Genomic DNA, 13,083 nt, shown 5'->3' with positions numbered 1-13,083 from the left:
TTCATTTAATTACTTGAGCACAGATTTCATTTCAATAAATGTGTGCTCTATTTTATGAGGATTTGGTCCATATATGTTTTTTTTTTTTAACAAAGCAGTAGTCACAAAAGCATTTGGTACACAATGATATTTTTGTTCCATTTTAAGAGGTTCTACTGTGCTGGATAAGGCATATGGAGCAAGGGTAGAAAGCAAAAGAGCACTGTGATTAGAGTCCTATATCCCTCAATTACTAGATGCATGACCTTGAGACAGTTATCTGACTGCTCTCTGCTTTAGTTTCTCTGTAAAAGGTGACAACAGCATCTAACTTCAGGGATGTTTGAAGATGTACTGAAAAGTTGTGCAGGAAGAGTACAATACAAAGCATGGCACAGGATAAGCCTCAACTACTATTCTGTCACGGCCCGTGGACATCACCTCCATGACTTCCTGTAGGTTCCCGTACTTACTTCATGCCAAACTTCACCTTCTTGTTCTCCACCATCAGGTCACAGATGTATTTGACAGACAAGTACCGAAGCAGCTTGATGTCATGGCCTCTGACCTTATCAAAAAGACGCATGTCGGCACTTCTGAAACACAGAAGAGCCAGAGGAAAAATGACATGGGCACATTCATGCAGAGAAAGTTGGGGGAAGAGCTGTTGCAGCAAGCATGGAGTCACTGGTAAGAACTCCTGCTTTTATTCTCCAGAAGCTGGGGGGAAAGCCAAGGCAGGCCAAGTGTTCTAGGGAGGATGCAGAGAAGGTGACTTTCTAAGAGATTACTCACTTCTCTGATGCATATTTCAAAGAGAAGCAATCTGCTGCCCAGAAATGGGAAAGGCTTTTTGGCACTGCTTGACATAAGCCAGAAGACTCAAAGATAATCTCAAAGTTCTAAAGAGCAGCAAGCTGGAGGCTGATAGCGTCTCTGAGCTCCATTAGCAGTTTATCTCCCTCCATCCTGCTTACCCTCTGCGTATGAACATTTTTAGCCACATGACTTGCTCAAAATATGAGAGAGTGAAATTCCTATTGAGAATGGATTCTTAGAGCATTTATTTTATCAACTGACTGCAAAACACTAGCAAGCAAATTCCCTCTACTTGGCAAGCCTATGAAGCAGAAGAAAGAGGAAGTGTTTATAATCTCCAAGTTGCCCTTTGATCGGTCATGCAGATACAGGCAAAGCAGAAAAAAACAACCACTGCCATTAATTATTTTTATATGCCCACTGCTATTGTGTGTGTCCCAATGATACCCTCAAGAAGCACAGTGAATACTGCTGTCCTGAAGATAACGGGCATATCTTGGCCCAGCCAGGCTGCCACCCTGCACGGGGCCTGATTTTGGGCAGCTGACTTTACTAGGTTCGTGTGTACATTCCAAGGACATTTTAAAGATATTCACATGGTACAAACTGTGCAAAGGAGCTTTTCCAAAACATGACTGTTTTATAGAAAGAATGTGAACCAGCCATTTCCTGCAACAACCCCCACCCCCCGCCCTCATTTCTACTTGTTCATATTGAGCTCTTACTTAGATCACCAGGGGCATGGCTGTGAAACTTTTAGTCTACTACATGTCAGCTCAACCAGGAGCAGGTAGAGCTTGCAGGCCTATGGCCTGGTTCAGGTACTGTGCACTAGGCAGTCAGAAGCCAGCATACCTGGTGGCCCAAAGGAGTCTCAGTGGGGCTTTCAAACACATACATGTGTCTGGGGCCCAGCCTCAGACCTTCTGTATCAGGAACGCAAGGAACTTTTGAAATTTTGCTGAGCAGTCAGGAAGAATGCAAACTGCAGTGGTATTCAATAAAGTCAGCTTTGGTGTAATGCCACATATAAAATTCAGCTACTCTACTTCTGGGATGTGAGCATGGTAGATGGGAAGTAAAAGACCCAAACTACTCCTCTGGGCAGTGAGAACACATATTGTCAGAGTGAGAAATGGCCGGCTTGGTCAGACCACCCACCCCGACTCCCAGCAACCCAGCACTGACCGGAGTGCACAGTCCTCTGTGACGTCCTCTGCGTCTGCCCAGGTGTCATCTGCACCCCCTGCCAGAGAAGCCGGTGTCAGTGGCTTCACCCAGGGGCCTTCTAAGCAGCTTCTACCCTCGAAATGCTAAAGTGGGCTGGGACACTCTGGCTTCTTCTCACGGGGTGTCCACGCCTTTCTTCCCACCCAACTGTTCTTACCCAAAGCATGTGCTCATATGAATGCCCTTTCCTCTTCTCGTCCCTGGTCAAAGGGAGGCCCTGGGTCCATCATATCCTCCACCTTCCAAGGAGGCCTTTATGGCAGTGGACAAACATCCTGTCTGGGTCCTAGAGGATGTTGCTCAACACTCACCTGAGAATATATAGTTGTAGCCAGTGCGTCCATACAGCTCTCCCCATCCAGCCAGTGTTGCTGACCTGCAGATGTGCTGGAGAGAGACAGCACTGTCAGGGTTAACTACAGATTTTCTGAAGTGAACCCACTGAGGGGACCGGGGGGCTCCTCCAGTTCCAGTCTAGCACCATGAGGCTGGAGCACAGGTTTCTTACTGTGTGGCACAAGTGTGCGGCATTCCTAGGACTCGGCCATAACTTCTACCCTGGCACCAGAGCGCTACTCAGAGCAGTCGTGAGGGCCAGCAGGCCACGCACTGGATGCTGTGCATCGGGCGCCATGTGGAATCCTATGTGCACCCTCACACTGGAGTAGAAATGACAGTAGCATTTTCACAGTTTCACAGAAAAGAGTGGCAGGTTAACTGATGTGTAAGGCCACACAGGAGAGGCAAGGTAGGCTAACAATCCACTCCTGAACTCCCTAGCTTGTGCTGACTTCTACAGGGAGCTATGCAGCACAGGAACGCGTGACATTTCTAGTTGCTGCTGTTGTTGAGTACCACAGAGTTGGAACTGACCCATACCTTTCCCTCCAGCGGGTTTTCAGAGGCAGGTAATCACACGGGAGGAGACTGCCCATCCTTCTCCCATAGAGCAGCTGGTGCCCACAAACTGTGTGCCTTCGGGATTGCAGTGCAGCTTCTTGCCATTAGGCCACCAGAGCTCCCCACATTTATAGTAGGAGGATCAAGTACGGATGTGTGGGTCACCCTTTAGAAGAAAAACCCAACTTTTGCCTCTCCAAACAGAACATGAAGTAGCTATAACTGGTTAGTCTTTCATTATTTTCCTCATCACTGAAGAGATCGGTTTGAGGGTTAGAATTCTACAAACTACGCAATCAGAATGATTGCCAACAGTCAGTTGTAGATGGTTCCCTCTGAGTAAGCTGTGTGGTGTCTTCAAGCTGGGCTTGGGATAGGAAGATACCCATGGAGAAACATATTAGTCTAAAGCAGTAAAAAATGGGGGTGACACTGGTCTGGGGTAGGGGCATCAGCCATGGCAGTGGAATGCTTTAAGGTGACAGAGGGATGGATTTCATTTCTGAATGGGCAAGTAAAGATGTGAATGAAAGTGGAGGAAGTGGTGCGGGTGGGCAGCAGTGCCTCTTCCGGCTCTCTGAGGGAGGGTGCGGATGCAGATGTAACCCATGGCTGGTAAAGTGCTTTTTCAATGCTGGCGCAGGAACTAGTCAGTGACCAGACTGTTGTGGAGGCCTAAGCAGAAGGCCTAGGATCAAGATTACCAGGGATCTACAAGGATGCCCTATGGTGAAGGCTATCTAACTTCTCAGGGTCTAATAGCACTTTGAAAACCTAAACAATTACAGATTGAAATTAAAAATTTCAGGGGCAGGGGTAGAAAAAGAAAATGTACACTATGTTTTACCTATATTACCAGGGGCTCCTAGACTCTTCCATGCCCACGTAGCTGCTCCTAAACCTTGTTAAGAGCAGAATAGCAGAACACTTTAGGCAGATGTGCCAATCCCAGGCTGAAGGCCTCTAAGGCTCCAAAGATAAGGGGAAGCCTGGTTTCCAGGGGCATCTGAAACAGGAAACTACCCAGCTTGCTCATCACAGAAAGCTCATCTGTTCGTCTAAGCTCCCGGGAACCAAAACTCACTCTCCTTTATTTTTCCTGTTATTTTTGAAAGTAGACTCTTTGGCTTTTGAGCTCTGAGACACATTCTTGATTTCTTTTCGGGATACAGAAACCTCTTCCTGCTTCTGAAACTTTACTCCCCAAGGCCTTTTCTCTGTCCTTGTTTTTAATAACTGAGGCAGCTAGCGCTGAGCCCAACAGGATGTGTCCAGAGTCAAAGAGGGCAGAAGAAATCAGTCTGCCAACTCCCTGATGGGCACAGAGCACTGAGAAAGGCCTAGTCCATCTGTGGATGCCAACATAGACACCTGCTCCTAAGCCCCAAGGTCTCAACCCTAATTCATCATTCTGGCACTTTCAGCTCTGCTCTTGGCTGAAAAAAGTTGCATTTACTCTGTACATCCTCTGTTTCTCTAATGAGGAGTGGCTCCAATTTCAGCTGTAAAAATAGCATCTAGCAAGATTTGTTAATGTAATAGTCAATTTTGGCACAAAGAACAAAAGTAGCTAACCTCTGCTCCCCACCTCTTCAAGGAGAAAACAGAGAGAGACAAACTGCTACAATTTTAATTGTGTAAAAGTCAGATGCAAGTGTTGAAGGAGAAAATGATATGAGAGAATCTTTTCTATTTCCATGCCTGAACTGGGGTTTGAAGGAAGTTCTTCACTGGCAAGCCATTATTTAGCTTCCTCAATTAGGCAGAACTAGTGCCTCCAAAATAAGACTGGGGAGAAAACTGACCCATCCCATGAGTTACCAGTGCCTGCTGCTGCTCACAGACCACAGAAGATAGGATTTTATACCATAAGTACCATATTTCTGCCCTTCCCAATTTCCCTCTCAACTGCTTGTTTCCTTGCCTGCCTCCCTGGCTTCCCCATAATCAAATGCTTCGGGACAAGATGGACCCCTTTATTCTGGTGTTGCTGGCACAGAATCTGGCACTGACTCATCCAAGAACCACCCAAGCACACACGTGCAAGCAGGCACTTCGCTAGACGCTAAAAGTACTTCCTAAGCCAGCAGTAAGACAAAGTCATTTCTCAAAGAGATCACAGCAGAGGGGGGAAGTATCTAAAGAGGCAACTAAAACAAAAAGGTAAGCCAGTAGCTATGAAGTAAATTAACACTGACAGGATCAAAGGAAGTTAGAAGTATTAAATATTATCACAATGCCTAGAGATAGAGGAAAAAAAAAAAAGAAGAAGGAAAAAATCAAGATTAATAAAAAAGCCTTCATGGACATTTAGGAATGTCAGGCTTCTCAAAACTAATCCTGTATGTTAGGTACTCATCACTAAACCTCTGTAATCAGTGAGCCTTGGGCTCGTCTCTCTCAGGCATGTCTAACTACGTATTATACAGCTATGCCCCTAAACTAGGCCCCCAGCCCCTGACTATGTTCAGAGTGCTAAGTATGGCAGTGGCCAACCGCTCTGCATCTCTGTAGGCCACTAAGAGAACCTCCAGATTTGACAGTGACCCCAGTCTCTGGGCTACACAAGCCTCCACTAGGTCAGTACACTTTATGACTCTGAATACAACCACGGGATGAGCATTTCTCACCCTGGTTTGACAAATAATTCTTTTCAGAAGCATATCCTTAATCTACTGTTCTACGGAACACATTTTGGGAAATACAGGTGAGTGTTTTCTGTGCGATGTCTAGTGACAAGCACTCTTCTCTAGGTAGCAGCAGTCTCTAAACTAGAATTCCTGTAACTTCTAGGAGCATAAACACTTTCCAATGGTAAGTGGGAACAAATAGCTTTAAGAGATCCATCTCCAGGACCTACTCTTTTCTAAAAGAGATCTGTACAAGAAAAGTCTTCAGCAAACCCATTTTCTTAGCTACCCTTTCCCACCTGCCTTTCTTTCATTTTAAAAAAGGAAGGTATACTCAAGAACTGAAGCAAAATTCATATCTCCCCTTCCCCCTGTGATGGGCCCTGGACCACCAATAGGGGTTAATAATAACTGCAGCTTCATGCCCTGTCAACCCAGCTCCATAACGGGGTGCTGCACTTCAGGTGCTCAGCTGTCAGTACACCACCCTCTTCTTTAAGCATCCTCTGTGTTAGCTAACAATTTTAGACTAACCCCACTCTAAAGGCAGAGTGGCTTTCCTGGCACAAGCAGAGACATCAGCTGGCTTTCATCCTCCTCCATTCCATTCGTGCCACCTCCTACTCCAGCCTGGGCTTATCATGCAGTTGGCATCAGGTGCAGTCCTGGCTCCCTCTCCTTTTCTGCTGCCATGCCTGGCCCAGCATTGCGTCTCCTGCCAACTAGCATTCTCCTTGTCCTCTCGGATTTCCATACCTCATCCTACTCTCTTTGTGAGGCCACTGATTCGCCAGGCCACACGGTTGTCCTTCTTTGGTGACTGACTCCTTACATGTAAGAACTGAAATCTTATAATGTGATCTGATAAGTACACTGGGCTATGCTGACAGTGATATGGGAAAGAACAATCTAATTAAAATCAGAGTTTTCTAATGATGAATTTAGGAAGTTTTTAAACTTCAATCTTTGCTTTAGCTGCAAAAGCGGGAGAATATTTACACCAAAGAGTTTAATAAAAGTGAAATGAGACCATACAGATGAAGAGTCTGAGAGAAGAATACAAGTTCCACAAGTGTAAGGATTTCACTTCTTTACACAGTGAGCTCCGGTGGCCCAGTGCATTTCCCTATGGACTAAAGGACACACATCTCTGACATTTCGAATCCACCAGCAGCACTGTGGGAGAAAGATGGGCAATCTCCTCCCATGCAGAGTCAGCTGTCGGTCAGTTCCAACACAACAGTGAGAGCTGAATTACATGCTATAACTCACAAGTGACACTAGCTAAATTCTTGGTGAGTTACATTTAAAAATAAATAAATAAAAAAAGAGTAACTAACAATGTAGTCTCATAAAAACTCTGTCATCAAGTCTGAATCCATGCATTGCTGACCCTCCAGAAGGTTTTCAAGGAAAACTGCATAGGAAGAGACTGTCCATTTGTTTCCCCTCAGAAATCACCAGCGAATTCAAATCTCCAGAGTCTGAAGAAGTCACTTTTTGGTCTGCAGCACAACTTTCAATATACTATCCCACCAGAGCGCTCCTCACAATGTATTAACTCCCTTCATTTAATCCACAGCTTAAACCTTTGATGTGAGCCCAATTGTTCCTATTTTCTGGAAGGAAAAAAATTGAGGCCTTGAAGAAATTAATTTTTTGTCCAAGGTTATACAATCAGGAAGTAACAGAGGAAATCTCTACTTCCAGAACATAAAGAGGGGTACCCTGGTGGGGCTTTCCATTCCTACTTATTTTCACCCTTGAAGCCTGTGGCAGAAATGGTCCGCTCCACTGGTCTGTCTCCATAGCACCTTCACAGGAACCCAGTAGCCACCTGACACTCCAGGGCAAATAGAAGACACAAAGACCCTACGCTCTGCCTTAAGCCAGTGACCTGGAACAGAAGCTCAAGACATGGCATGTGAGGACAAAGCGTGGATCTTACCTTGCCTTTGAACAGGATTACTGGACACACAAACCGTCCTCTGCATCTCGCCATTTTGCTGCGGTTGATGAGTTCTTGCAATTTGCTCACTTGCACAGTACTCTCAAACCTAATATGCAAGAAAGAAAGGCAAGTCAGGATGGTCTCTAAGAGGACATTTTGTGTATGTGTATGTATAGACTCCTAAAGGAACTCTGGTGGCACAGTCCACAGCAAATTCTGCTCCTAACTCAAAGGCCCAGCATCTCTGGCCATCTGAATATAATAGCAGCTCTCTAGGAATAAGGTGAGCAGTCTCCTCCCATATAACATATAGGTTCAGAAACCCAACAGAGTCATTAACAGTCAAATGATTACAAGCTGGAACGACTTGGCTGCATGAGTTCGAGTCTGACACACTCTCATACTAGAGAGGTTTGTGTGTTCATCTCAAATGTAATACTATAATTCTTAAATTCTAGTTCACTGATAAAGGCATTAACATTAAGTCAGTTTGATTTCAGAATCTTTATGGTAAAAAAGAAATCTTAAAAAGTAAGCTGAATTGAAGATGCAGTATATAAAACACAGAACAATATACAGTAAACTAAATGTTAATTATGTTTAGATTACCTAGTATTTTAACACCAAGGGTAAAAAGAGTGGTACACAGGAACACTCTGAAATGGCAGAGATGGTTTGAGTGTGAGGTCCACGTACGCTGTACATGGCTTCTCTTGGATTTCTCACCACTCCAACCATCTTTAACTATCTAAGTAGCCAACACAGCAGAGGATACCAGCGCAAAGGAGGGGAAAGAGAAGCTATTTTGAGCACTGAGAAACTTGAAAGTTCCACATTAGATGACACATCTCGAAAATAACTGTCTATGTTCACTTTACCCAACATAACCTAGCAAAGGCCCCAAGTCAGCTCATCACAACTTCTGGGAGCAATGGACTAAAAACATTACAAACGTTAAAGAGCAGGCTGTACAGAACAACCTAGCAGAAGGAAAGGAAGATGCTCATGTTTGCAATTTCAAGCCTAGTACCCGAGGTTTAGTCCTCCTACACCCTGACTCCTAGGGGTCTGTGTGTTACTGTACAATGCTGCATGTACTCATCATCTAGTGTTCCTGATCCCACAAGAGGGTCCACATGTTTTCTGGTTCAATAAACTTTGTTTTTTACTAAGAAAAAAAAAACCAAAGAGAAAAGAAACCAATACTGCATGTACTCATGCACAGTTTCAGAAAGAGAAGTGATTTGCATACATTTGTAGGTAAATGGTTTTAAGTACATCTGGATGCTGTTTGGGTTAATAAGGACTTCAAAAAGTATTGCTGCGGCTGGCAGCAGGAGCCATGATGAGAGAGCTGCTGATCAAGCCTGATCACGATGAAAACTTCCCCCAAAACACTGGGACTTTGTGGCTGAACCCATGAGGGAAAAGCCCGTGGGGAGTCTGGCTGGCATCGGTGAAGTCCTGGGCAAGAAGCTGGAGGAGAGGGGCTTTGATGAGGTGTGTGTGGTCCTTGGGCAGTTTCTGGTGATAAATATGAAGATCTCTTTCAGGAATGCCTCAAGGACACATTCAGTGCCAATATCAAGCAGTCCTGGCACTGTTTTGGGGTGCTTTCAAGAGTGGTGTGATGACTTCTTGTGAGTTTGTCCCTGGAGCCTCCAGCCCCCAGCCCTGAGGCTACAGTTTGCAACTGAGTGGGGACCCTCCCTATCCTCTACAAAGGAGACTATGTTGCCATGCTCAAGTCTGTGGAAGCCAGGGCTTTCCAGAAGTCCTCTCCCCTCATCATTCAATTTTTTTCAAATCCTCCCTCATGAATGGGTTCCACTTCCTTCTCATTCCCTGGCCATGCGACAGTTATCAGCTTTCTGAGTGGGCTCTTTGTCCCTTCCCTCACTCTACCTACACTGTCAGCCTATTTTTATGCCATGTGGCTCTTTTTTGGCACAGTCATTACTGTTCTTGTAAAGTTTTGTAAATCAATAAAGTCAGTGGCTTTAGTCGCAGAGAGCACTGCTGAAATGTGCTCAGGCAAAAATAAAGTTACCTATAAAGGAGAAACAAGACAACTAAGTTCTGATTTCTCAGCAGAAACCATGGAGGCAAGAAGGCAATGGGATGAACCTTTCTTTCATAGTTTTGGATACAATCACTAACCAAGAATTATATTTCCAGCAAAACGATCCATCAGAGATGATGGTGAAATAGGAATAGGACTTTTCAGTTAAACATAAATTAAGGTAATTTTTGAAAACCAGGCAAACCTTACAAGAAATACTAAAGAGAAAGGCCACACTGGAATGTACAGGAATTGACCAGAAACATACACTGACACGATCAGTCAGAAACCGATCCAGATAGAGAAATACATGAAGTAAAAATAAGTATATAGGGCTGAAAATAGAAAAACAGAGATATCAGTCCATAAGTGAAGATAACCACAAAGTACTGAGAGGGAATAAGAACTGCAACTGCAAAACTTCCAAATTGAAAAGAAGTCAAGGAGATTTCAAGATAAACTGAGCTGTTTTGTTGTTGCCATTGTTATGTGCTGTCAAGTCACCTGAGACTCTCAGCGACCCTACATACAACAGCTCTGACCTGTGCCCTGTCCTGAGTCAGACTCTGACAAAACTATCTTCATTGCCCCAGTTACTTACCAATTTATCTTATCTGGTGTCTTTCTCTCCTGCACTGTATCTCTACCTTTCCAAGCATGAAGTCCTTCTCCAAAGACAATACTTCCTGGCCACAAGCCCAAAGTATGTAAGATGGAGCTTCAAAGTCCTAGACTCCAAGGAGAAATTTAGTTTCACTCTCTCCAAGGCAGGCCTATTTGTTTTCTTGGCAGTTCACAGTATGTTCAAGACTCTTCTCCAGCACCACAACTCAAAGGTATCAATTCTTTTTCTGTCATCCTCAGCCACTGTACAGCTCTCTGATGATATCAAGTGATGGCCATGGCCTGTATCATGCACCTTAGTTTCCAGACTGACATCATTGCTTCTCAGTACTCTGGCGATGTCCTGACTGCAGATTTTCTCAATGCAATTCGTCTTTTATTTCCTGACTGCTAGTGCCATGAGTGTTGATTGTGGAGCCAAGCAAGCTGTAACTGTTAACAACCTCAATCTCTTCTCCATCTATCATGGTGCTGCCAATTAGACTTGGGAATAAAATAACTTACAGGGTAACCTCCAGAATATGAATAATCCTCCTCAGAAAAAAAGAGAAAACTCTTAAAATCTTAGTAAACATCAAAATAAGAGCAATGATGAAAACAGGAAAAGCAATAAACAAAATTAGTTCAGCACAAAAAAAACCCCCACAACAAAACAAACAGAACAAATAAATCAGTTATATCAGAATAAACAGGACAGCAAAAACAGCTCACTCCCAAACCTATTGATAATTCCACTGTGAACGGATTAAACATCAAGAGAAAAAGAGTAGCAGAATGGGTAACAAAGCAATATGCAACCTATGAGAGACAAATCTTAGACACAAGGAGAAAGACTAACATTCACAGGGTGGAAAAACAAATGTGCTATTCAAGCAAATAGTAATGAAAAAAGAGGAGGAGCTGCAATATTAATTTCTGATAAAACAGATTTCAAGACAAAAACAAGCATAAGAGAGAAGGGAAGTATATAATGATCAAAGAGTCAACTGAACAAAAGGCCATAAATTGAATTAATATCTATGTATCCAATGCAGAGCAGAAAGAGACAAAAAGTAAACTTGAAAGGAAAGGGATAGATAACTCCACAATAATAGGAGACTTAGATACACAATTTTCATCAAAGGACAGAATAAGTCAACAAAGAAGCAGAAGAACTAAACAACATAATTAACCAACTGATTCTTGTAGAGATATCTGACAATCCACCCAGTATGGACACCACATACATCATACTGTTCTTCAACATACTTGGAACATTCTCCAACCAAAATAGACTATGTCACAAAGCAAGCCTCAATAAATTAAAAAAACAATGATACTTCAGGACTGTTTTTCATTGTTTTTGGTCAAACATTCTTCAAGTTTGTATAGCCCTGGTGTGTCCACTTGCTGTACAGAGGTAACTTGTGGTTGCTGTGAAGCTGAATACTGTGACACTGATGTGTCAAATGCATTAATCGTTACCCAATGCGGCCAGTGTTTGGTGGGGCTCCCTGATTAAAACAAGCTTGGAAGCAGGAGTGGTATCCACTTCCATAGCAGCTTGCCTCTGGAAACCCTATGAACCTGGAGAAAGGATGAAAGACACACAAGTGTTAAGGACTTTCATTCATAGGTTCGCTATGAGTTACCAACAACTCAACGGCAATTAACAACAACAACTGTAAAACATCTTCTCAGATCACAATCCTGTAACATTAGAAATCAACAACAGGAAGCTAACTCAACTCACTGCTACTGAGTTGGAAGGCTGTAAACTGAGTAGGAGGAAAGAATGTACCTTTCTTCTCGAATGGCTGGTTGACTCAAACTACTAGAGGTGCTGTCTTTGGTTCAGTAGCTTTAATCCCCGCAGACTGTGGTTCCAGAGTTCCCACAAAGGGAGACGAGGGGGTGGAAATCAAGTACTAGGAGACTTAATAATGACAATAACAGACTGTTTGAATACTAATGGGTAAAAGAGATAAAAGAATTTTAAATTTTCTTTAAAATTTCTTTTTCTTAAAGTAAATGAGAAAGAAAAGATAACATCCCAAAATCTTTGAGAAATAGGAAAAGTCATACTTGGAGGCCAATTTATAACAACAAACATATCAAAAGAACCAAAATCAGCACCTTAACCCAGTATCTCCTACAATTAGAAAAAGAACAATAAGGAACACTTATAGTCTCTAGAAGAAATGAAACAAAGAGCAGAAATAAACAGAAAAACAGACATTAACAAAACTAGAAGTTGATTCTTTGAAAAAATTTAAAAACAAACCAAAAACCCATAACAAAAAAAAAAAAAGGTAAGTCCCTGGCAAATTGAACAATGGAAAAGGATGAGAAGATGAGGAGGTACAAGTAACATGAATAAGGAAAGAAACAGGCAGTCACAACAGAATCAACAAACATGGTGGGGTGAGATAATAATGGAACACTATGAAGAACCGAAACAATTATGAAAATCTAGAGGAACTTGACACTTTAAAAAAAAAATTACTCCCTACCTTAATTAACAGAGGTAGAAAATTTGAACTGATTCATCACTAAAGAAGAAACTGAACAGATTATAGAAAAGGAAAACAAAATAATCTTCCTGGTCCAAATGGCTTCACTGGCAAACTCTCAAATATTTAGAGAAGCGCTAACACCAATTCTATGCAAACTATTTCACAATAAATAAAATGATGGAATACCTTCCTAATTCATTCTATGCAGGAAGCATAATCCTGATACCAAAGCTAAAGACATCACTCAGAAAATCTTGTTGTTGTTGTTGTTGTTATGTGCTGTCGAGTCGCTTGCAACTCATAGCGACCATATGTACAACAGCTCTAAACTCTGCTCTGTCCTGTGCCAATCTCACTGCCTCCAACACACTCATCCTGAATGCCCCAGTCACC

The 13,083-nt window shown here is 42.9% G+C and overlaps 1 protein-coding gene across 1 annotated transcript in view; it reads right to left on the bottom strand.

Annotated features, from left to right (window-relative positions):
• Positions 1-13,083, bottom strand: part of MTMR14 (myotubularin related protein 14) — a 65,018-nt gene that overhangs the window by 35,123 nt on the left and 16,812 nt on the right. The window contains exons 3-6 of the mRNA XM_006888952.1: positions 7,507-7,615; positions 2,340-2,415; positions 1,987-2,044; positions 453-575 (exon numbers count right to left, since the gene is read on the bottom strand). Of these exons, the coding sequence (XP_006889014.1) occupies positions 453-575; positions 1,987-2,044; positions 2,340-2,415; positions 7,507-7,615 (366 nt within the window). The remainder of the gene's footprint in view (positions 1-452; positions 576-1,986; positions 2,045-2,339; positions 2,416-7,506; positions 7,616-13,083) is intronic.

Source organism: Elephantulus edwardii, unplaced genomic scaffold, assembly GCF_000299155.1.
Source record: "Elephantulus edwardii isolate Elephantulus edwardi_28Jun2011 unplaced genomic scaffold, EleEdw1.0 scaffold00073, whole genome shotgun sequence".
Taxonomy (NCBI): domain Eukaryota; kingdom Metazoa; phylum Chordata; class Mammalia; order Macroscelidea; family Macroscelididae; genus Elephantulus; species Elephantulus edwardii.
Note: the sequence above shows the minus strand (reverse complement) of the source record. Positions and strands in the feature narration are given on the sequence as shown.